Source organism: Salmo salar, chromosome 07, assembly GCF_965601325.2.
Source record: "Salmo salar chromosome 07, fSalSal1, whole genome shotgun sequence".
In the NCBI taxonomy this organism is placed as follows: Eukaryota; Metazoa; Chordata; class Actinopteri; order Salmoniformes; family Salmonidae; genus Salmo; species Salmo salar.
The window spans coordinates 9,164,464-9,182,195 of NC_138297.1; the positions used below are offsets into that span (position 1 = coordinate 9,164,464).

The 17,732-nt window shown below is 43.0% G+C and overlaps 3 protein-coding genes across 4 annotated transcripts; 2 read left to right on the forward strand and 1 right to left on the reverse strand.

The window, feature by feature from the left end:
- Positions 1-264: 264 nt before the first annotated feature.
- On the reverse strand, positions 265-8,734 carry LOC106608533 (caspase activity and apoptosis inhibitor 1). Of its 2 annotated transcripts, none has more exons than XM_014206491.3 (6): positions 8,524-8,734; positions 7,325-7,516; positions 6,733-6,817; positions 6,429-6,486; positions 5,909-5,973; positions 265-906 (listed from the first exon to the last, which is right to left on the reverse strand). In XM_014206491.3, exons 1-6 carry the CDS (start codon positions 8,536-8,538, stop codon positions 407-409), a joined length of 915 nt encoding a protein of 304 aa, XP_014061966.3. In that variant the 5' UTR covers positions 8,539-8,734; the 3' UTR covers positions 265-406. The 2 variants fall into 2 exon arrangements, with proteins under 2 accessions (XP_014061966.3, XP_014061965.3); XM_014206490.3 differs by having other exon boundaries at positions 8,498-8,734.
- A 713-nt stretch (positions 8,735-9,447) lies between these two features.
- On the forward strand, positions 9,448-12,933 carry LOC106608531 (uncharacterized). Its single transcript, XM_014206487.3, has 3 exons — positions 9,448-10,337; positions 10,494-10,829; positions 11,072-12,933. Exons 1-3 carry the CDS (start codon positions 9,749-9,751, stop codon positions 11,656-11,658), a joined length of 1,512 nt encoding a protein of 503 aa, XP_014061962.2. The 5' UTR covers positions 9,448-9,748; the 3' UTR covers positions 11,659-12,933.
- Positions 12,934-12,957: 24 nt separating this feature from the next.
- LOC106608532 (protein C-ets-1) lies at positions 12,958-17,732 on the forward strand. Its single transcript, XM_082977347.1, has 8 exons — positions 12,958-13,079; positions 13,301-13,420; positions 13,605-13,808; positions 13,923-13,997; positions 14,100-14,300; positions 14,789-15,013; positions 15,270-15,388; positions 15,532-17,732. The coding sequence occupies exons 1-8, from the start codon at positions 13,061-13,063 to the stop codon at positions 15,748-15,750; spliced, it is 1,182 nt and encodes a 393-aa protein (XP_082833473.1). The 5' UTR covers positions 12,958-13,060; the 3' UTR covers positions 15,751-17,732.

Below are 17,732 nucleotides of genomic sequence, written 5' to 3' on the forward strand. Positions count from 1 at the left end.
AATATGAGCCAGCATCCCTGTGGAACGCTTTCGACACCTTGTAGAATCCATGCCCCAACGAATTGAGGCTGTTCTGAGGGGAAAAGTGGGTGCAACTCAATTTTAGGAAGGTGTTCCTAAGATTTTGTACAGTCGGTGTACATTTGCACTCCTATTTTGAAAGTGGGGGTGCAGCTGCTCCATATGCTCACGGCTCGGGCCGTAGGTTCCCGTGATAGAGAATCCACTGAACACATTTTCTCAAATAAATATGTACAAAGCATGTTAAGTAGAAGGAAAAAAAACTTTACTCGATTACAGTCCTTAAAATTCAAAAGAACAACTGAATCATATGACTCCTTTTCTGAAAATGAAATTATTTTAGAAACATCTAAAAACGACAAGTCTTTGAGAGCCTTAGCCTTGTTTACGTCTGTTTCTTCACATCGTTGGCTTTCATTAGGGCCTTAATGGCCCTAGCTCTCATCTCTAACTCCAGGAGCTCCAGCTGCTGGGCTGAGGGCTGGCTTGGCGCTGGAGCTGGGCCAGGGATGGGTGCACTCTGAGTGGGTAGCCTCGTAACCAACAAGGAGGCCTCTGGAGCAGCAGCTAGTGGTGGCGCCATCAGTTTTTTTACGTCTTCCTGGTCAGGTGTCGATGCTAAAGCTAGGATCTCGCTAACGCTTTTATCTATGTCCTTCTGGAGTTCTTTCTTCGGTTCGGGGGGTTTGTCAGCAAAGGGATTCCCATCGGCAGGGGCTGGGATCGCGGAGGGGCCGGGGTTAGATGTTTCTCCAGCAACTACTTCCAGTGTCCTGGCGGCTTCCTCAGTTTTTTCGGACGGCTCGTCTTTGTGTCCCTCGATGTCACTGTCGTAGGTGTCGGCGTTGATGCTAAGGACGTCACTCTCCTCCGAGCCACCACCTTCTGCAGATAAAGTGACAGGAATCAGTTTGGGTCGAAAGGAATCTGTTCGTTATACTCAACCATCCCAGCAGACATGACAGAAAACTTTACCGATGTCAACTACACTGCTCAAAAAAATAAAGGGAACACTAAAATAACACATCCTAGATCTGAATGAATGAAATAATCTTATTAAATACTTTTTTCTTTACATAGTTGAATGTGCTGACAACAAAATCACACAAAAATTATCAATGGAAATCCAATTTATCAACCCATGGAGGTCTGGATTTGGAGTCACACTCAAAATTAAAGTGGAAAACCACACTACAGGCTGATCCAACTTTGATGTAATGTCCTTAAAACAAGTCAAAATGAGGCTCAGTAGTGTGTGTGGCCTCCACGTGCCTGTATGACCTCCCTACAACGCCTGGGCATGCTCCTGATGAGGTGGCGGATGGTCTCCTGAGGGATCTCCTCCCAGACCTGGACTAAAGCATCCACCAACTCCTGGACAGTCTGTGGTGCAACGTGACGTTGGTGGATGGAGCGAGACATGATGTCCCAGATGTGCTCAATTGGATTCAGGTCTGGGGAACGGGCAGGCCAGTCCATAGCATCAATGCCTTCCTCTTGCAGGAACTGCTGACACACTCCAGCCACATGAGGTCTAGCATTGTCTTGCATTAGGAGGAACACAGGGCCAATCGCACCAGCATATGGTCTCACAAGGGGTCTGAGGATCTCATCTCGGTACCTAATGGCAGTCAGGCTACCTCTGGCGAGCACATGGAGGGCTATGCGGCCCCCCAAAGAAATGCCACCCCACACCATGACTGACCCACCGCCAAACCGGTCATGCTGGAGGAAGTTGCAGGCAGCAGAACATTCTCCACGGCGTCTCCAGACTCTGTCACGTCTGTCACATGTGCTCAGTGTGAACCTGCTTTCATCTGGTAAGAGCACTGGGTGCCAGTGGCGAATTTGCCAATCTTGGTGTTCTCTGGCAAATGCCAAACCTCCTGCACGGTGTTGGGCATTTGCCAATCTTGGTGTTCTCTGGCAAATGCCAAACCTCCTGCACGGTGTTGGGCTGTAAGCACAACCCCCACCTGTGGACATCGGGCCCTCATACTACCCTCATGGAGTCTGTTTCTGAACGTTTGAGCAGACACATGCACATTTGTGGCCTGCTGGAGGTCATTTTGCAGGGCTCTGGCAGTGCTCCTCCTGCTCCTCCTTGCACAAAGGTGGAGGTAGCGGTCCTGCTGCTGGGTTGTTGCCCTCCTATGGCCTCCTCCACGTCTCCTGATGTACTGGCCTGTCTCCTGGTAGCGCCTCCATGCTCTGGACACTACGCTGACAGACACAGCAAACCTTCTTGCCACAGCTCGCATTGATGTGCCATCCTGGATGAGCTGCACTACCTGAGCCACTTGTGTGGGTGTGTTGCTTCCTAAGTGGACAATTTGACTTCACAGAAGTGTGATTGACTTGGAGTTACATTGTGTTGTTTAAGTGTTCCCTTTATTTTTTTGAGCAGTGTAGATTGAAGCATTCATTATATCATTCAGGTAGGCAAAGGATTATTTAGTCTTGTAGGGCAACATACGACAGAAGAGAAGCTGCATGCATCAAATTATAGACAAGTTGACTAACAAATAGCAAACCAAAATCCTGGACATTTTAAGCAGAAACATACCTAAATTAGGCTAATATATATATACACACACACACACACACACTTCACCCCCGTAAAAAGAAATCGTTCCACCATCTGACTGTAGCCTACAGCACATTTTCTATATTTGCGTGGTTAGGGGTCGGTCCTCAAATTTTCATACAATAGTTGGGCGGGTGAACAAACAGCTGACCCATGCAGCACTACTGCAGACATCAGGGCCCAGAAAACTCAACTCAAGTCAATCGTCATAACACTTAAAGTAATACTACGCCACAAAAGTAACCTTTAAGTATTTTGTGCTTTACATCCACTGTTTACACTCGTACCCGTATACAGGTTGGAAATGGCAGATTTGGACACTGATAAACACCTAAATTGGAACACAGTGGCTGAACAGAAACCATGCTATACAAGACGTCAGACATCAGGGTCTCTGCTTCACAGCTCTGTATGGGGTTTTGATTGACAGCTGTTCTGAACTTGAGCACCACGTGACAAAATGGCGGCCCCCCCTCCGTCCTGCTATTTGGGCAACTTTTGCAGATGTTTTGTCAGAGAGAGAAATGCTGTAAATTAAAGAGGACTCAATGTATTTTGAAAGATGAGACCTTGATTATAATAAAATACTGCTTTGATGGCATACAAGCAAGCCAAACACCCGTGAGTCCAAACATGCACTTCACATTTACGAATTATAAAACTCATGTCAGTGTCAACAATTATAAAAACGATGTTTGATGTACAGTTTACAAGATGACACGGCGTTATACCCTGGGTTGTTCTGAACAGAATGAGACTGTTTGGTTTATTGTGAAGAAAATTCGCTGTGGCACATGCGCCTATGACCTCTTTGCTCACCAAAATTACAATCCGTTTCCCTGAATTGTCTTGTGAAAGCTTAACACTATTAACATTGTATTTTATAACTTCGGTAGTCATGTTGGCAATAGAGCAAGATTTTAAATCATGCCCACCTAATCTAGATTGTGCTTTAAAAAAATGGACCACTTTTGGATTGCACTAACAGTAATTGTGTGACGTCGGGGATCCAGGGCTGTGTTTTAAATTAAACTACAAGTGTGTTTGAGCTAGTTCCTCAAAGACACAGATAGGAGAACTCAACAAAAAAACTACCTTATAGTTGAAGACTGAGTCATGAAAAAAAGTGCATTGGAAATACTTACAACTGTGCACACTTCGGAGAGATGTGTGGCCACTTGGAAACACCAGTCAGACCTCTCACACAAACACTTGTCTTTTTTTGTGTGTCTTATGTTGCACCTACACCACGTACCAGGAACAGTCTTATTATGTTACTGAATGTATCCAGAGTATTTTTAGATTTCCTTAACAACAAATGCAACGAGAAATACAGTAATTGTAAAATGCACATACAATCAACAGCGTAACGTCAGGATTCAGTCTTGTCAGGTGAACTGTGGTGTCCTCACCTTTAGTTGAATAATTATGACATAATCTCCAAACTGTTTCCTTTTAATTGCTACCATGGTTATGTGTTTGCTTTCCAGAATTTCTTCTGTAAGAAACATTTCCATACAGACCAATTCCCACGTGTGTAAATGGTTCATGTTATCCCCCAAAATGAAGCATATCAGCGGTCAAGAAAATGCACTTTATAAGTTGAGCAAAAAAATGTTCCTTGATGCATCGTAAGTGCATGCACTTTCCTTTCATCTGACACGAGAGCAGAGTGTGGCCAATATGCCTTAAAATCTAGGCCGGCTATTTCCCAAAATGTGATTCACATTTTCAAACAGTCCATTAAAACCTTCACTCTTGTGCAGACATGTAGAAACATACCAATTTGAAAAATAAGCCACGAGAGTTGTGTGAGAGAATTAAGATGACTTTTGAGTAGTAAGACATGTATAACAGGTACCATTAATAAGAAGGGGCTAGAAGTGTCTTATATGGTGAGCTAGTGGCTAGGACAGGCAAGCCCCATACTAGGACAGGCAAGCCCCATACTATTGTGGAGGACTTAATTCTTCCTGCTGCCGCGGATATGGCTGGGACAATGCTGGGGGAAAAGGCCCCAAAAAACTATACAGACAATGTCTTCATCAAACAACACTGTGTCACCACGCATCAGTGACATGGCAGGAAATGTTTGGAAACAATTATTGAATTCTATGCAGCATCCACCGAGAGGCTTTGTTAAAGCAAGGCCCCTGAACTCATTTATTTTCTGCATTATGCAATGATATGGGCAGCGACCATGTAACGCTTTAACATACAGAAGAGCGCTGGTTATCAAGGGGAAAAGTATTGACACGTTTTTTTTAATTGAGAGACGAGCTTAAAGTTTTCTTTATTGACCATAATTTTCACTTGTCTGACGACGAGTTTCACACGACTGGCCTATCTGGGTGATGTTTTTTCTCGCCTGAATGATCTGAATCTAGGATTACAGGAACTCTCCATAACTATATTCAATGTGCGGGACAAAATTGAGGCTATGATTAAGAAGTTGGAGCTCTTCTCTGTCTGCATTAACAAGGACAACCGGTCTCCCCATCATTGTATGATTTTTTCATGTGCAAATTAACTCAAGCTTCCGGACAATGTCAAATGTGATATAGCGAAGCACCTGAGTGAGTTGGGTGAGCAATTACGCAGGTACTTTCCCGAAACGGATAACACAAACAACTGGATTCGTTATCCCTTTCATGCCCTGCCTCCAGTCCACTTACCGATATCTGAACACGAGAGCCTCATCGAAATTGCAACAAGCGGTTCTGTGAAAATTGAATTTAACCAGAACCCACCGCCAGATTCCTGGATTGGGCTGCACTCAAGAGTATCCTGCCTTGGAAATTTGTGCTGTTAAGACACTGATGCCCTTTGCAACCACGTACCTATGTGAGAGTGGATTCTCAGCTCTCACTAACATGATTTAATACTGAGACTCCAATAAAAGCCAACATTGCAGAGTTATGTGCATCCTTTCAAGCACACCCTTCTCATTAACCTGTGGTAAGTTATTCACAATTTAATGAACAAATAAGGTTTGATATGTAAGATGGTTAAATAAAGAGCAAAATGATTATTATTATTATTTGTGCCCTGGTCCTATAAGAGCTCGGTCACCTCCCACGAGCCGGGTTGTAACAAAAACTCACTCATTATGTTTAATAAATGTATCATATAGTGTGTGTGTGTGTGGCAGGCTTACAATGATGGCAAAAAACAACATTTGAGAGTGCGCCGACGCTGGTGCTAGAGGGGGTACGCAGCTGGAGGTTGAATGTTTGAAGGGGTACAGGACTATAGAAAGTTTGGGAACCACTGGTCTAGACCAATATCAGCTACCAGTACCTTGTTTGATCTCCACTTCAACACTCTCTTTGAGGGACGACGTAGAATCCACATTATTATCCTGCCTTTACAGAAAGAAAGGGGAAAAAAACACTTTCAGTTGAATCACTTCCGGACTAACATTGACCAATCAAATACAATGAATTAAAAAATATCATTTTTTTTAAAAATTTTAAATCAGGATATGATGTATTACTGTAGAACACTTATGACAAATGTTTGCATTTCTACCTGCAACTAGCACCACAATGTCAACTAGCCTACACACCAGTAATAGCAAAGCAATATAAATCTATAAGACTAAAACATTCTTTGTAGAACGCAAAATGTGCTTTTCACAGCAAATAAGCAGTTTGACCTATTGTGTGTACACAACGCCATGTCTTACAATTGGTTCTCGCTACACTGGTTGACAACAGCAAAAAACATCAGCGATAACAAGACCTTTTCACGTCCTTGCAACGGATTACGATAAGGTAAGAGGCAGTACTACGCTCCAATTAAATGCAGTTCTACTCACTGGCTATCGGTGGCGCCATTTTCCCTATCCCCTTCAGATGAACCAGTCAGCTCTTCACCTTTGAGAACATCAACCAAACACACCATCAGATTAATGAGGTGAAAATGGATCGTGTTCAGAACGACACAACGTAGCAACAACAACAAAAAAGGGTTCTTGTTGGGAAAATTTCAGGTAATAGCCTACTTCCTCGTTTTGTGTCTTCTGAACACCACCCAGCCTATAACAGACCAAGAGAACCGACAAGACAGCAGGGTTAACAGTAGACCACCACCTGTGATGCTGAATGGACCCATGGGCTTACCCTCCAGTATCTGAAGGAGGTGGCTTTGAGACAGCTGCTCCAGCTGCTCCCTGCACAATGTCTTGATTTCATCCAGACTACAGCTCTGTAAAAACAAAAGATGTAATCCAGACTACAGCTCTGTAAAAACAAAAGACGTAATCCAGACTACAGCTCTGTAAAAACAAAAGATGTAATCCAGACTACAGCTCTGTAAAAACAAACAAGAGAGAACAAATCTGGAAACAAGAGAGAGGGGGAGGAGGGAGAGAAGATACCATAACCGTCTCCACTTTCAAGCTATCAATGTAGTACAAATTAATAAAACTGGCAAATGCCCACAGCACCAAATCAAATTAAAACAGAGAAATTACTCAAATGTGACTAGTGGCACGATCTGACTATACTATTAACTGATTGTCCACAATACATCAAACACACATCCAATCTTTACATTAAGTAGCATGGAACAGATGTGCTGACCAAACATACAAATGGGTTAGGAATTAGTAATTAGGTTCGGCCTAGCCCCTTTGCACAGCCAACAGCCCTGATGCAGGGACCCTGGTTCCAGTCCTTTTCAAGTTACCCCTGAATTTCACTACACAATCACCTTGAGTTCATCAGGCAGCATCTTCTGCAGCTTACTCTCTCCCAGCACGTGAAAGCACTGATCTAGCATCTCATGTCTGTCTGTGACATAGGCACTGATGGGTTTAAATGGCACACTCAGGTCCAGTCCTCCCTCCTCGACGTCGCTGCCAGGCTCAATCAACTCCAGATCTGCCTGCTCGTCCTTGGAGTCCTGTTTCAAGGAGTCATACAGCAGTATGTTTTACCACAATCAATGTTTACTGATACTCCTGTTTAAGTAGTCTGTTCTGCGTGCAATTTGAGGAGAGACATAAAAAGGGTATCGTTAGAAAAGTGAACTTGTCTATTACAGTAAAATAAATGTCTTCATGTTTTGGTGGATTCTGGGGCGGCAGGTAGCCTAGTGGTTAGAGCGTTGAACTAGTAACCGAAAGGTTGCAAGATTGAATCCCCTGAGCTGACAAAGTAAAAATGTGTCGTTCTGCCCCTGAACAAGCAGTTAACCCACTGTTCCTAGGCCGTCATTGAAAATAAGAATTTGTTCTTTTAACTGACTTGCCTAGTAAAATAAAGGTAAAATAAAATACATTCAGACCAAGGTAAAGTTGGTTTTATATTCACACATTCAGACATTCGCCAAAAGCCATTTAAAATGGTCAAAAAAAATCTACAACTAATTCACCGTTTGTCACAGAAACATCAAACTAGAAATTATTTATTCTATAAAATGTCTAGTATACTTTTACAACCTTTGTTTTGGGGGAATTTCCGAACTGGGATTTCTACTCAAACCAAAGATTGTAAAAGTATGCTAGACATTTATAGAATATATCATATCTAGTTTGATGATTCTGTGACAAAACAGTGAATTAGTTATTGGTTTTTACCATTTTAAAATGGCCTTTGGAGAATGTCTGTTGAACGTCAACGTGTGAATATAAAACCAACTTTACCTTGGTCCGATTCTGCTAGACAGAGAGGAAGACGTGATCTTAGCCTTGTTGTGAGTGGCAGGGGGGGGGGGGGCTTGGTGTGTGTGTGTGTGTGTGTGTGTGTGTGTGTGTAATGGGAAAGTGCACACAGAACAGAAGGAGCGAAGGTGAGGAGACCAAAAAGACAACATTAATAAAACATTTTTGTATAAATGAGCAAAGCTAGCTTTGCCGTGGATGAGTGTTAAATGTTTTCTCACCTCAACGCTAGATTCGGTACACTTACGTCTTCTGTCGACATGCTGCGCTTCCGTATGTGAACTTTTCCTTTTCTTTTCTCTGCTAGTGGATTTTTTCCTTAGCATTTTTTTTACTGGTTACAATTACGAGCAAACAATATAACTGAGTGTTCTTCCACAACCTGCTACTGCTACTCTGGCAAACGAGTTGACTGTTCGAGCTTAGTGCTGCTCACTGTCTCGACGGCAAACAATATGAAAGCTTTTCCGGGTCACGGAGTTTTATATATTTTTCTAAATAAAAGCCCATCCCTGTAACAGTAGAAAAGTGTCAATAACCTAAATGTATTTGTGATGTTATACAATAATTATCAAAACATTCAGTGATTAATATGTGTTTGTATTTAAGTGGCATTTTCAACTTCCAAGGTCAAATAAATAACACAAATTAGCGTCAGATATCATGAATAAATACAGGTTATTAAAACGTTTCTTCTATTACACATGGAGGACTTTTACTTTAGAAATCTTCTAAAAATCCGTGACCCGGACGTGACTCGTTAATGTCGTTTGCGTATACAGCCGAGAGGAAGCGGTGAAGTGAGATGGTCGACTCCACCAAAGAAATCTGTCTTGGCGAAAAAGCGTTAAGCAGAGGGCGGAGTTTTTGTATGGGCGGCAATGAGAGAGTGGGCGAATTTGGTCAATACTATTTTGATATGAGGAGCTTATCATTTAATCAAATATAATGTTCATAATGATTAGGTTGCTACGAGTTGTACTGATATAGCCTAAGTGTAATGCACGTAACATTCCGGCAACTTTGTGAGAGAAAGAAAAAAAAATGTTATATGGGAGTTGTTGTTCACAGGCGTATCTGCCCTCTCATTGGCTAGAATGTTCCCACCTGAACGCGCATCCTCCCGCCTGCTTTTAGCCTTTTGCGGACATGTATTTCCGTCGTTAGAGCGGTCAGTCAACCATCTTGTCAATATAATTGATCCTCTTTGCCTTACAGTCATTGTCTGTTAAGACGTTGGGGAAGAAGAGCGCGATACAAATTTCATAGCGCAAATGTAAAACATTCGCCAATAGACATTTTAGAAGGTTTTCTATAATATATAATGTCCAGCTGATATATCCAGATGCTGGGTAAGCAGAGAAAGATTCAGACGGAGTTACTCTCTTCCTGCTATATTGTAGCCAACCACATTGCAACATAGTAGCCAGTAATATTGTAATCAAGACTAGCAGTAAGGTTATTGTAACAACATGAAACCACAGTCAAAAACTAACACAGGGATCAAAAGGGAGACTTCAATGTCAGCCCAAGCTCGCCCCTCGAAACCCGCAGGAGAGGGTGAGGTATCGCTCTCTTTCCAGGACGAACTGGCGGCGACGATCCACGGTGCGTTCGAAGTGGCTGTGGAAATTGCCGTATTAGAAGTCACTAAACTGGTAGGTCAAGCGCTTGGGGATGTCCGCGATCAGATGCACGAAACCCTACGGGAAAACAAGTCTCTTAAACAACGCTTGCAAACAACCGAGCAAGAGTTGAATGATGCGCGTCAATGTGTGGAAACGACGAGAGGTGTAAGTCCGCAGAGACAGTTGTCGACGAGTCCTCTCCACAACAACTTAGCAAAGACTCAAAAGCAGTCAAAGGACAACGAATTAAATATAAAGTCCTCATATTCATTGGACGAATATGGATACGAAATTGTGGAGGCAGAGATCAGTAGTGAACGACAGAAAGACCATGGATCTTTCAGTGAAATCAGCGAGGATGGTCGAGTCTGTTCCCAAGACCTACATCCAGCTTCAAGAGGACAGTCTATCCCTCATCATGACCTGCTTAAAGGTAGGCCTTTTTATCAAGCCAAATGATATGTCAGACATACAATATTACAGAAATACAGTGTTCGCTTGACTAGCTAGATAACAACAAGAAATACAGTCTAAGCCTGACAAGATTTTAAAAAATATATAATGTTCTGAATGTCTTTTTCATTTTCAGAAGTCAGGGAAGAGACCTCCAGTTTGTGTATGGACCACAAGGCATGTGTAGAAAGCATCAGTCATAGTGGTCTAGAAACAACATTTGGAGATAATGACCCATCACCACTTCACATAGAGGCCCAGAGCCTTGAGATGGAGCAGGTCAGAGTGAAGGAAGAGAACGGTTCTGTGTCTGGTCCCAGCTCTGGTTCCAGTTTTGACTCGGTGGTAAAAGAAGACTTTGGTCCTGATAGTCTGTCTCTGGTTCAGTCCAAGATGTTAGAGGAGTGGAAACCAGACCCTTTGGACTTACAGATCTCTGACTCACTGCTTCCTGGAACCAGCCATAGTTTATGTAAGTACCAGATAATAGCAGAGAGCTTCCAAATGGCCACTGACTATATCATCCACAAGATGCCACTAGACTCCATAAGACTGATCACCGACTGAGTAATACTAACCATTATGTGTCAGTATCTCTCAAAATGATTTTATTAGAATGAGTAACACCTTTGCCTATATGTAGAATGTATGCATATGGAACCTGCGTAATAAAACATGAAATCATTATTTGATGAATTCTCTCTCTCTCCACAGCTCACCCTCATATGGTCAACACAGAGGTTCCACAGCTGACTGCCCCAACAGCCAGTGTCCTTCCAGCCTTCTCCTCCCAGTTCCCCAACAACCTCTTCCAACCAGGGGAGGCAGCAACTCCCATCATCCCTGCTGCCCCACCTCAGATCTATGGAGTCCAGATCAGGACCAACCCTAATCCCACTATCCCTAACCCTAATCCCACTATCCCCCACTCCAGCCACATCTGCAAACTCTGTGGCCAGGGCTTCCACCAGCCCAGTGAGCTCCGTAGACACCACACCCAGGCCCACCCCAAGCGTCAGGTCTTCCCCCCGGGCCAGAGCCCTTACCACTGCAGCGAGTGTGACCGGGATTTCAACCGTCTGGAGAACCTGAAGACTCACCTGAGAATCCACACTGGAGAGAGACCCTATACCTGCTCGGTGTGCTCCATGCGCTTTCGCCACTCGGGCGCGCTCACCAGGCATTTCCGCATACACACTGGGGAGAAGCCATACGTCTGCGGTCAGTGTGGAAAGACATTCCGGAACTGTGGAGGACTCCGGTTCCACCAGCGCTCCCATAGTAGACAGGGACAGTGCTAGTGTAGCGATTTAAAGGGGGGGACAGCTTTGTGGATACAGCAGGGCAAGCTCAGTCACTACCTCCTTTGCCATAATGGTCCACAACCCTTGGCACAGGCTGAAAGTCTTTTTCCAAACCCTCCCAGATTTCAAGATTAAAACATATTAAACTTGGCCAGGCCTTAAAGGGGAAATCTGCAGTCACTACAAATGTTTCTTGATTTATCAATTAAGGATATTTACCCATTGATTCTTGAAGAATATAACTTTTTGATCATAGTTACATTTTCGTACACCTCAAAATTCAAAAATAGAATCTTGTTTTACTCCGATGTTTGTAAACCAAGTTCATGTAAACAAACAGTGAATACCATTGAAACATGGTTAAACTTTTAGCTTTGACATAATGGACCATCAGTCCTTGCATCCATAGCTCTGTGAATCTGAGAGTGGTTACATTTCTCCAGCCCCATCCCTCAGCTCTTAACGAAACAGTGGCGGGGAGTTGGCTTTGTTATTGTGTTAACTGCTGATTGCTGCTCTAACACCAACCAGGTCTGTCATTTTTTTCCTTGTTGTTTTCTACAAATGTCCTATACAACGTGTGACTCATTTTGTGACTAAATTGCTCTCTGTCACGGCTCCCTAACCCCACTTCATGGAAGAACCTCATCGCAGTAAGGCAGCCACAGTGGTCCGGTAATGAGTGTATGGCTCTCCCTGCTGGGCTGGGGAACACACACACACACACACACACACACACACACACACACACACAATGATGTTAACTTACTTACGATACACTACCTGATATAATCCCAGTGTTTCTGTTATATGAATGGGGTTGAAGAGACCCCCTGCACAGATATGCACTTACAGCCCCTCACTGGGTGGTCACTTCACCACATGCCCTACTGAAATAGAAAGACCTGATTCGCTGCTGCTGGTGTAAATATTTCCAATTGAATTGCCATGATCTCAGTGGTTCCTGATGATATACTGGTGTATTGCCTTAGTTAAACGCTATCAACTTAAAAACACAAGAGTAGTTCCTTATCTCCATCACAACTACCCTTCTCAGTTGTAATGGCTTCTTTTGTGGCATCGTCTCTAGATAACCTCCCTGTATGTCTTTTTGCAGTATCTTTTCCATGTTGCCTAATTGGGAGTTCTCTTCTCCTATTTGGTAGTGTCCCCAATACCCGCCCCTCCATCACAGCCGATTGACACATATCCGTCACCGCCTGTCTCCTCCCTCCTCGTCCCATTGGTCTTATTAAAACCCTTCTCCTCCCTCCTCGTCCCATTGGTCTTATTAAAACCCTTCTCCTCCCTCCTCGTCCCATTGGTCTTATTAAAACCCGTCTCCTCCCTCCTCTGGATCACTTTCTTCCACCTGATCCCTCGTTCCAAAGACCTAAGGATGGACTGGAGCTCTTACGGTATTTACCTCCATTTTGTCATTCATCATAATCCTATGTTTTATTCTTTTCACTACTTTATCTACAACTTTATACTGTAATTTATGGTGTCATCTTTAGTAGTCTGTTCATTTGTGTGTGCTCACCTTCGCTGATGAGCTCTCAGCTCTGTCTGTTTTTCCTCTTGATCCGTTATGTCTGTGGGATGACTCCGTGATCTGGCTCCTGTATCTCTGGTGTAGAGATAGACCCTCTGGATGTCCCTCCTCTCACCCCCACCAGTAAGGAGGTCCTGAGCCAGGCGATAAAGACCACCTTCGCTGGCTTCGCCCAGGAGAGCAGCCGTATGCACTTCCCACAAGGTACCATGTGGGGTATACATACAATGACATCTGGTATTATATAACTTGTAGTTTTGTTGTATAGCCTACCTGTAATTGCTCTCTCTCTGTTTCAGCCTAACCTGCAGTATGTATGGAAATCAAGATGTAAAGAGCGATACAAATTGTGTTTTGACTAATATTCTATTTCGTCTTTTGTGTCTAGACCCTAAACTGTGGTCAGAGTGGGAGGTGAACCACTGGTTAGACTGGTGCCAGGCTGAGTTCGGCCTCCAAAGCCTGGGCTCGGATTGGAGAGGGCTGCCTGGAAGTGAGCTCTGCACCCTGGACAGAGAGGCCTTCCTGGACCTGAGCTCTGATTACACAGCAGGAGAAATCCTCTGGGAACATCTGGAAACTATGCGCAGAGGTAAAGGGGGGTGTGATGTTGTATCATACCAAAGTATGTATTTATTCATTGAACAATGACATTTAGTAGTAGTGATTCCCATTACATGTGTGTGTATATCTATGTGTGTTTCAGATTGTGAATATGATCATGGTTCCTCTCTAGTCCTTTGCACGTCGAATTCTCTCTGCCAGTCGCAAACGAACCGAGGTATTAAAAACGCATCCCTTCACCTGTCAGCGGTATATTGTTTGTATGTCTCTTATGTCAGTCACATATAATCTATATCAGCTATGCTCTTGTCTTCCTCAGACAGTTACGTGGACCATGTGCAGCTCATGGACAAGCAGAATCACCATGGTCAGTTCTCCCATCTCCCAACAGAACCCCCACAGCTTCTGACCCTTGACCCTGTGACTGTGAGATATCAGGACTACCACCGGGTCAAACAGGAAGGACCGTACAGAAACCACCTGTCCTCTGTCCCTCTGCTCCGAGACCTTGACAGGACAGGTAGGAAACCATGGAGATCTTGGTAGGAAACCATGGAGATCTTGGTAGGAAACCATGGAGATCTTGGTAGGAAACCATGGAGATCTTGGTAGGAAACCATGGAGATCTTGGTAGGAAACCATGGAGATCTTGGTAGGAAACCATGGAGATCTTGGTAGGAAACCATGGAGATCTTGGTAGGAAACCATGGAGATCTTGGTAGGAAACCATGGAGACCTTGGTAGGAAACCATATAGATATGCTTTGTGTTCTTTATACCACCTTATGTGTTCTATTTAATTATGTGAAGAAAAACTTCTCCTTAGTATTGGATTAATATTTGCTTGAAGGGTAAAAGGTTAACATTCAGAATGTATTTGTAATTGATAAGCCTTTGGAAATGTATTATTGCTTTAGAGCAGGGCTTTGGAGGTGTCTCTCCTTCTGTTAGGAAACTATTCCATGAATCTCTCTATCATCAACCAATTTTCTCAATCTCTTAACTTCAGATTGTGATTCTGAGTTTGGGACCCTGCATTATGAGGACACGGACATCACCGCTTCGCTGTCCTTGACTAGGCCAATGCAGGATTTAGACAAGGGTGTGGAAGAGTCCATCTCTGAGGACCCCTTCAATTTGCCAACCCCACACAGGAGCTTCAAAGAGTTTATAGGGGACAAGACTGATCTGGGGAGAGCTGTGGTTCCGGCAGGCATTCTCTCTGCTTATACTGGTGAGTGATGTTCTTTATGAAGAAAGTGACCACTCTCTTTGATTACCTGTTGATCTACAATCTAGGTTCTGCTTTAGCCAACTCCTTAGTCTGAATCTTGATCTCCTTAGTCTGAATCTTGATCTCCTTAGTCTGGGCGGCGCACAATTGGCCCAGCGTCGTTAGGGTTTGGTCGGGGTAGGCCGTCATTGTAAATAAGAATTTGTTCTTAACTGACTTGCCTAACAGTTTAATCCCTCCCTATATGTCTCGACAGGTAGCGGTCCCATTCAGCTGTGGCAGTTTCTATTGGAGCTCCTCATTGACCGCAGCTGTCAATCATTCATCATTTGGACAGGGGATGGATGGGATTTTAAACTGACAGATCCTGATGAGGCAAGAGGGGTAGCCTGTTATATGAAAACATGTTATTACAGTGTTCTTATTCTGAAGTAAGGTCAATTAGCCAACTTTAGATAGGCCTATGTACTGTATAATATGTTGATTGATAATACTAGTTTAATGGTTTGTTATCCCAGGTGGCCCAGCTATGGGGCCGGAGGAAGAACAAACCTAAGATGAACTACGAGAAGCTGAGTCGAGGCCTGCGCTACTACTACGACAAGAACATCATCCACAAGAACGCTGGCAAGCGCTATGTCTACCGCTTCGTCTGTGACCTGCAAGGCCTGCTGGGATACGAACCCTGGGAACTGCACGCCATGTTGGATATCACGGCCAAAGACGGACATGAGTGAAAGCGAGGAATTGGGCGTTTCCTTTATTCCTCGACCACTTCTAAAAACGCATTGGAGGAGAAGGTCCGAGGGGAATGGAAGGAACCTCAGATATTCTCCTTCAGTGAGTTTTGAGAAGGCGGTTGAAGAATCAAGTAAAGACTTTTGAGATTCACCCTATGGTGCAGACGGCGACGGGTCAAGAGACAGAGACTGTGTTTACAAAAACTCAACCTCCTTATCATTTGGCCATATGGCAATCATTTCTTTGATCATGGTCAACTGAATCATGATTGGGGGTAAGCTGTGGGGCTTGTATGTTTGTATGTGGTATGTATATATTCAATATAATTATTGAAGATGTGAGAAGAGAAACATTTTTGTTTATATAGTGCCTTCAGGAAGTATTCGTCCCCTTGACTTTTTCCACGTTTTGTTGGGTTACAAGGTGGGTTAAACACATTTTGGTCAATGATCTACACTAAGTTACTCTGTATTGTCAAAGTAGAAGAAATATTCTAACATTTGTACAAAACAAATATGAAAAATAAAACCCATATCTTGATTACTTAAGTATACAACCCCTTAAGTCAATACATGTTAGAATCACCTTTGGCAGTGATTACAGCTGTGAGTCTGGGTAAGTCTCTAACAGCTTTGCGCATCTGGATGTACAATATTTGCACATTATTCTTTTAAAAATTCTTCAAGCTCTGTCAAGTTGGTTGTTGATCATTGCTAGACAGCCGATTTCAAGTCTTGCCATAGATTTTCAAGACAATTTAAGTCAAAACTGTAACTAGGCCACTCAACAACATTCAATGTCATCTTGGTAAGCAACTCCAGTGTATATTTAGCCTTGTTTTAGGTTATTGTCCTGCTGAAAGTTGAATTGGTCTCCCAGTGTCTGTTGGAAAGCAGACTGAACCAGGTTTACCTCTAGGATTTTGCCTGTGCTTAACTCTATTCCATTTATTTTTATCCTAAAAAAAACCTTGCTGATGACAAGCATACCGATAAGATGATGCAGCCACCATCATGCTTGAAAATATGAAGAGTGGTACTCAGTGATGTGTTGGATTTGTTCCAAACATAACGCTTTGTATTCAGGACATAAAGTTAACTTATTTGCCACATTTTTTTGCAATTTTACTTAAGTGCCTTGTTGCAAACAGGATGCATGTTTTGGAATACTTTTATTCTGTACAGGCTTCTGTTTTTTCACTCTGTCATTTAGGTTAGTATTGTGGAGTAACTACAATGTTGTTGATCCACCCTCACTTTTCTCCTGTCACAGCCATTAAACTCTGTAACAGTTTTAAAGTCACCATTGGCTTCATGGTGAAATCCCTGAGTGGTTTCCTTACTCTCCAGCAACTGAGTTAGGAAGGACGCCTGTATCTTTGTAGTGACTGGGTGTAATTGAAACACCATCCACAGTGTAATTAATAGCTTCACTATGCTCAAAGGGATATTCAATGACTGCTTTTTTACTTGTACCCATCTACCAATAGGTGCCCTTTGCTAGTCTTTGGGGCTCAATCTGTGTTTGAAATTCACTGCTCGACTGAGGGACCTTACAGATAATTGTATGTGTGGGGTCATGTAAAACACTTATTGCACACAGTAAGTTCATGCAATTTATTATGTGACTTAAGTAGATTTTTACTCCTGAACTAATTAACGCTTGTCATAACAAAGGGGTTGACATTTCAGCTTTTCATTTTTTTGTATTAATTTGTAAAAATGTATAAAAAACATCGTTCCACTTTGACATTACGTGTTATTGTGTGTAGACCAGTTACAAAAAAAATCCTAATTGAATCCATTTTAAGTTCAGGCTCTAACATAAAATGTGTAGAAAGTCAAGGGGAGTGAAACTTTCTGAAGGCGCTGTATATCTCAGAGATGTCTTTTATCAACCATCTTTATCAACATGGATCTTATTGGTTAACAGTTGTCAGTTTTACAGGTTTTAGCAAATAAAAAGTGGTTAAAAATCA

What these genes read in the sequence shown, in the direction of transcription:
- LOC106608533 (XM_014206490.3), bottom strand. Translation starts at nt 8,602, where the DNA reads ATGCTAAGGAAAAAATCCACTAGCAGAGAAAAGAAAAGGAAAAGTTCA. An exon ending in GTACCGAATCTAGCGTTGAG is followed by an intron (nt 7,517 to 8,497) that starts GTGAGAAAACAT and finishes TCCTTGAAACAG; the next exon opens with GACTCCAAGGACGAGCAGGC. An exon ending in AATGGCGCCACCGATAGCCA is followed by an intron (nt 5,974 to 6,428) that starts GTGAGTAGAACT and finishes CTTTCTGTAAAG; the next exon opens with GCAGGATAATAATGTGGATT.
- LOC106608531 (XM_014206487.3), top strand. Translation starts at nt 9,749, where the DNA reads ATGAAACCACAGTCAAAAACTAACACAGGGATCAAAAGGGAGACTTCA. An exon ending in TCATCATGACCTGCTTAAAG is followed by an intron (nt 10,338 to 10,493) that starts GTAGGCCTTTTT and finishes TTTCATTTTCAG; the next exon opens with AAGTCAGGGAAGAGACCTCC. An exon ending in TGGAACCAGCCATAGTTTAT is followed by an intron (nt 10,830 to 11,071) that starts GTAAGTACCAGA and finishes CTCTCTCCACAG; the next exon opens with CTCACCCTCATATGGTCAAC.
- LOC106608532 (XM_082977347.1), top strand. An exon ending in CCGTATGCACTTCCCACAAG is followed by an intron (nt 13,421 to 13,604) that starts GTACCATGTGGG and finishes TTTTGTGTCTAG; the next exon opens with ACCCTAAACTGTGGTCAGAG. An exon ending in CCAGTCGCAAACGAACCGAG is followed by an intron (nt 13,998 to 14,099) that starts GTATTAAAAACG and finishes TGTCTTCCTCAG; the next exon opens with ACAGTTACGTGGACCATGTG.